The sequence below is a fragment of the Corvus brachyrhynchos genome, unplaced genomic scaffold, assembly GCF_000691975.1.
Source record: "Corvus brachyrhynchos isolate BGI_N302 unplaced genomic scaffold, ASM69197v1 scaffold3, whole genome shotgun sequence".
In the NCBI taxonomy this organism is placed as follows: domain Eukaryota; kingdom Metazoa; phylum Chordata; class Aves; order Passeriformes; family Corvidae; genus Corvus; species Corvus brachyrhynchos.
The window spans coordinates 1,809,982-1,815,867 of record NW_008237619.1 but is presented as its reverse complement, the minus strand read 5'-3'; the positions used below and the strand labels follow the sequence as shown (position 1 = coordinate 1,815,867).

The window sequence follows — 5,886 nt, the reverse complement described above, 5'->3', positions numbered from 1 at the left end:
GGGCCAGGCGTCCCTGCTGAGGTGGGTGCTGGGTGAGAGGAACTATCACTCGCTCCCATCATCCTCTGGGATCTCATTTCCATGGTGCGCAAGCTTGGGAGCTGATAAGGAATGGAAGAGGAGGGAGGGGAGTCCACCCTGGAAAACAAGCTGTGGGAAAAGCCCCTGGGAACCCCCAGCAGCAGGAGCTCCCAGGCAGAGACACGAGAGCCTGGATGAAACCATAGTGCTGGGGCTGGTGTCACCAAGTCCTGTTCTGGCGAGTGTTGTGACAGTGCTGGGAAGGGCCACTAGCAGGACTTTGCCCTTTCCCAGCTCTTCCCCACACTCCTTGATAAAACCTTTTTTGTCACAGGGATGGGGTGGTTATTTGCCAAGGGCAAAGCAAGGGGAAGCCAGCCGTGCCTGCATCCTCACCCTCCCCACAAGCTCCCGGGAAGCAGGGGAAATTGGGACCCCTTGCTCCACCCCAGCTGATTCCCAGCATTTCCCTCTCTTTTGTCAGATGACTCAGACTACGAGGACTCGGCGTGGGAGGAGGAATTAGCCAGACCGATGGGGGAGATGGCCAAGGTTTGTCCCACCATGGGGCTGGAGGTGGGCAGGAGCTAGCAGGGTGACTGGCCCTAAGGACAGGTACCGGCCTTGGGATGCTACACAGATACCGGTTAGGGCTGGAGGAGCATGTTGGCAGTAGCTAGAAAGGGGGTTCTGCCTCACTGAGCACCCACTGTGTGTCCCATAGGTTCCTAGGGAGTATCCCCTGGGTCTCCCATGGGGAGTGGAACCCTGGGGTTCCCAGGAAGCACCCACTGGGTCTCCCATGGGGGTTGAAACCCCAGAGCTGGAACTGGGTCCTTCAGTGTTCTCGGGAAGTACCTCCCAGGTCTTTCAGTGGTGCTGGAACTCGAGGGTCCCTGGGGAGCACCCACCAGGTCTCACCCCAGTGTCCTGAGGAAGCACTCACTGTGTCCTCTGGGGAGCACCCACAGCTGTGCAGCACCCCGCCACACTCGTGCTCAGAGTGTGCGCTAGTAGATCTCTCCAGCACTGCATCTTGAATGTAATCCCTGGACTGCGAATTTCTATCTGTCTCCCTTGCTCCCTGGGGTGGGAATGGATGGATTTGGGGAGTCCCAGCATCTGCAGAGCCCCCTGAGCACCTGAATCCCCCATCTGCCTTTGCTAGGGAACACCAGGGCCAAGGAGGCAATGCCGGATTTCTCATAAAGCTCCGACATTTTTAGCTGCTATAAATAACCATCCTGGTGTTCAGCTCCTCCCTTGACTGTACTTCCCTCTCTCTGTGAGCCTCAGCATGCCTCTTCCTGGGCACCCTGGCACTGTTGAGCTGGGGATGGGCTGGTGACACAGCATCGTGTCCCCTCTCCTTCCATCTACCCTGCACCCTCACGGTGCAGTGGGGGCACCAAGGAGACCCCACGTGTCACCTGTGTGTGTCTCTGCAGGAGGATGCTGAGCCTAGGATGGGGCGACCACGGTCCCTGCGTTTCAACAGCCTCTTCAGTGAAGATGAGTTCGGCGAGGACCACCCCGATGCACCCCCTGCCAAGTATGAGCTTGGCTGCCATGCTGTGTGCAGGGGACATCTGTGTGTGCAGCTGTGTGCATGTATAGGCAAGGGATATGTGTGCATGTACCAGGGAGTGGTTCTGTGGGGGGGGGTGTGAGCACAGGCAGAGAGCTCTTGTGCATGGCAGGGCGGGTGAGTGCACAGGTCAGGGCTTCTTGTGTGTGCACAGCTCCACAGTGTGCACACATGCGCACACACAGGGCCTGTGCATGGGAGCACATGTGAGTGTGTGTGAGCAGAGAGCAGCTCTGCACATCACTGGGTTGGGGCTGCGGTCTTGGGGGTGCCCCTATCCCCCCTCCCAGAGCTGGGACTCAGGCCTGGGCTGTCCCTGGGGCTGGGGGACATGCCGGGACCCCACTGAGGGGACTGTCCCCAGTGTCCCCGCTTGCATACAGCTGGCCTGCATTGCCTGTGCCTCAGGGAAGGTCACAGGGAGGCTGAAGCATGCGGGGGAGCCTCAGCCCCTCCCGGGACCTGCCAGCTCTGAGCCCTCTCCCTTGGCTCCTCATCCCCAGTGGTGGCAGCAGCTGGAGTGACAGAGACCCCAGCTTGCATCCGCCTGCACCTGCCTGCTTCCCTGGCAGCAGCCTCGGCCCACTCAGTGACAGCATGGATGGCACCAGTGCCACCACCCCGCTTTCACCCACCATCAGAGCAGGGTGGCTGGACAAGAACCCACCACAGGGGTGAGTGATGTACTGGGGTCCCTGTGTGACATGTAAGGGTGATTGTCTCCTCCTTTTCCCACCTGTAATTCCTGCTCATGGGGATGTACTTTTGCTTTGGTGAAAATCCATTGCTAGGCATTCCTTCCACTCCCTTCTAACCTGTGATTTAGATTAGAACCACCAATTTTTCATGGAAGAGCCTTTCTCAGAGCAGGTGCCACCAGTGGTGGTACTGACTTGGCCGAGTAGGAGGGGAGGCTGCAGCTCGAGCTTCCTCCTCCTGCATCACTGGGAAAACAGCTGCCTTTCCTCTGGGGGAGCCCTGGAATAGCGGTGACCACAAGAGAAACTGTCAGGGATGAGATGGGGTGTCTGGGCTGACCCGTGCTTTTGGGATCCCTGGGTTTGCTGCAGGAGGAGGTGGTGATGGCCCCTATCCCATGGGATGGCAGCCCCCAATCCTGGGCTCATGGTGGAAAGTCAGGGTGGTGCAGGAGTAAAACAGGGGAAGTGCTGGGCTTGTGTCGTGTGCTCCAGGGTGAGTGAGCTAGGGAGTCATAGGGAGCCCAGTGAACCCAGTGAGCACAATCAGCACAGTGTGCACAGGGAGCCCACTCAAAGAGCCCCTGCACTACCTGGGAGGCAATGATCAAGCAGGAGATGTGATGGATATTTGGGGGCTACTTAATCTGGGCTCCGAGGAAGCCCCAAGGTAGCAGTTCCACCGAGGAGGAGCAGAAAGCTCAGCTCTGTTGAGCAGCCGCGCTGCTGGGGAAGTGAGAGCAGCTGGAAGGTCCCTGGGAAGCTGCTCCAGCAAACCTTGCCTGAGTAAACAAGCCCTTGAGCAACCACTGTGTCCCTGCCACCGCACCAGGCCCCAGTCCCACCAGCAAGGGGGACCTGGGGGTTCAGTGCTGGTAGGGGGCTGCATGGCAGGGCTTGCTGGAGCTGTGTTGGAAAGGGCTTGGCTTCTCCTGCAGCCAGGGATGGGCTGGAGAGTGTCCTGCCTTTCCCTGTGGTGCGTGGTTGGTCTGCATGCTCAGCTGGGGAGGGCAAAGGGGTCTCTGGTGGGCTCTCTTCCAGTCCCAGGGTCCTGCCTCTCATGCGTATCCCCATCCTGCTAGAGATGCACAGCTTCTCCCTCTGCTCAGGTGCCAATGATCCTGCCTGGAATGTGCCTCCACATCCTGGAATGTGGATTGAACCCTGCCTGGTTGTTAGGGGCAGCCCTTGTTCTCAGCTCCATGTTTTAATTGGTGCCTGGAGGAGAGCATGAAGTCCCCATTGCTGTCCCCAACAGCAACATGAGGGCACAGGATCAATGGCTGGGGACTTCAAGGGCTGGCCGGGACAGGCCTCTCATCACTGTGCAGGATAGAGGACTGGGGACATAGCACAGGAAGTAGGGCTGGGGACACAGGGCAGGATCAATGGTGAGGTAGCCCCAGGCTTTTGGCAACTGGGGCGTGAACACGCAAGCACAATCATCCTGAGTTCAAGGACATCCCCTCCAACGGGTCCCTCCGGTCCCCTCCCAGGTCCTACATCTACCAGAAACGCTGGGTGAAGCTTGACGCTGATTACCTCCGCTATTTTGACAGTGAAAAGGTGGGTGGAGAAGATGGATCTGGGGGTTTGGGATGAGAAGGTGGCAGAGGAGCTGCCCCAGCAGGACCACCTCCCTCTGGGGATCCCAAGTGGGAGACGTGGCTGTGCCAGGGAGGAGCCATGGCTGGGTGCTGGGGGTGAGACGTGGGAGGCTCAGAGCCTCCTGGACATGGGAGTTGGAGCATTGGGAACCCGAGGCCACAGCCATGAGCAGCATGTCTCCCCACTCCCTGACCCAGGATACCTACTCCAAGCGGCTCATTCCCGTCTCCTCCATCTCCCGCGTCGGCAGCGTCGGGGACCAGAAATTTGAGGTTGTCACCAACAACCGCAACTTTGTGTTCCGGGCTGAGAATGATGGTGAGTGACAGGGGTCCCTGTTCCCCAGCTGCTCTCCCTTCTCAGCCCACGGGATGAGTCCCATTGGCTCCTGGGCCCAGGCTGATCCTAACGCATCTTGCCTCTGGCCCCACAGCAGACCGCAACGAGTGGATACAAACCCTGCAGCAGATTGCAGAGGAGCGGAAGAGCAAAGCTCCAGAGAGGACATTGATGTCCTCAGCCACTGACAGTGCCACTGAGCTAGCCGATAAGAGTGGCTTCCTGGAGCTGCGGGGCTTTAAGCACAAGCTCTTTGTGGTGGTGGCTGGAGACAAAGTGTTCCTTTACAAGAATGCAGAGGTTGGTAGCTGGGGGAGCTGTGGCACTACGGGAGACCCTGATGCTATTTCAAGGGGGACCTGTTCCCTTTGCACTCCCAGCCTGAGCAGAGCAGCAGTGAGCCAGGACACCCAGGCCAGCCACCCCTCAAATGGGGACAGCACAGAAGCCACGGAGTGCTGACCTCTGAGGCGCAGCCCTCCCTCTCTGCTGGCTCTGAGTCTTGGGCTCTCCCAGGAGCATCACACCCACTGGAGCTGCTCCAGAGTCTGCAGTGCCCTAACTACCCTCAGGATGAGAGCTGGGTGGGGAAGGGACACAGTTACCCCACCTCCCAGGCATTGGATCCCATCATCCATCCCCCTTCATCCCTTGCCCACCCTCCCCCACCAGGACTATCGGCTGGGGATTGGCATCACCTACATAGAGATGAATGTGGGGAACGTCAAGGAGGTGGATCGCCGGGGCTTTGACCTCACGACACCATACAGGATCTTCAGGTGAGCCCAGGGTGACGAGGGGGTGCTGAGGGTGCTGCCCACCCCGAGCCATGGTGTATCTCACCCCCATCCCTGCTGGCAGCTTCTCTGCTGACTCAGAGCAGGAGAAGGAGGAATGGGTGGAGGCCATGCAGCAGTCCATCGCTGAGGCACTCTCCAACTCTGAGGTGGCCGAGAGGATCTGGGCAGTGGAGTCCAACCGCTTCTGTGCCGACTGTGGCTCCTCCAAACCCGACTGGGCCTCCATCAACCTCTGTGTCGTCATCTGCAAGAGATGTGCAGGTACCCATATCTGGAGGGGCACAAATGGGAATCCTTGGGGACTCCCAGACCTTTCCCACCCCAAAATGGGTCCCTAATGGCTCATCTCACTGGCAGGGGAACACCGGGGATTGGGGCCTGGCATCACCAAAGTCCGGAGCCTGAAGATGGACAGGAAGGTGTGGACTGAGGAGCTGATCGAGGTATTGGCACAGACCAGTCCCAAAAAGCCCTTTTTGGGGATGACACCCTGTTCCCTCTCTATGGCAGAGCTGCTGGCTGTGGGCTGGGGGGTCCTGGAGCACAGCAGGGCTCTTCCAGGCTGATTCCAGCCCCTTGGGGGGACACCACGGTGTGGCTTGGCTGGGGAGAGGATCCCCAGCAGCCTTTCATTCTGTCTCTGTGGACCCCTGGCACCCAATTCAGCATGCCGGTGAGGACAAGCGGCACTTATGTGCCCCCGCCACAGACAGATGGTGTCTTTTTGTCCATGGGGACATGGCTGTGGAGCGGCCGGAGTGGCTGTGGGGCCATGGCTGCGGGATTGGCGTGGGGCCGAGGGCAGAGCGGTATGGCCGCCGGCGCGGAGGAA

General features: G+C 59.3%; 1 protein-coding gene across 1 annotated transcript in view; it reads left to right on the top strand.

Moving 5' to 3' along the window:
• Positions 1-5,886, top strand: part of ARAP1 (ArfGAP with RhoGAP domain, ankyrin repeat and PH domain 1) — a 38,445-nt gene that overhangs the window by 15,531 nt on the left and 17,028 nt on the right. The window contains 9 exon segments of the mRNA XM_017731637.1: positions 506-573; positions 1,470-1,573; positions 2,113-2,283; positions 3,804-3,873; positions 4,113-4,233; positions 4,349-4,554; positions 4,927-5,033; positions 5,116-5,315; positions 5,412-5,497. Coding sequence (XP_017587126.1) covers positions 506-573; positions 1,470-1,573; positions 2,113-2,283; positions 3,804-3,873; positions 4,113-4,233; positions 4,349-4,554; positions 4,927-5,033; positions 5,116-5,315; positions 5,412-5,497 — 1,133 coding nt within the window.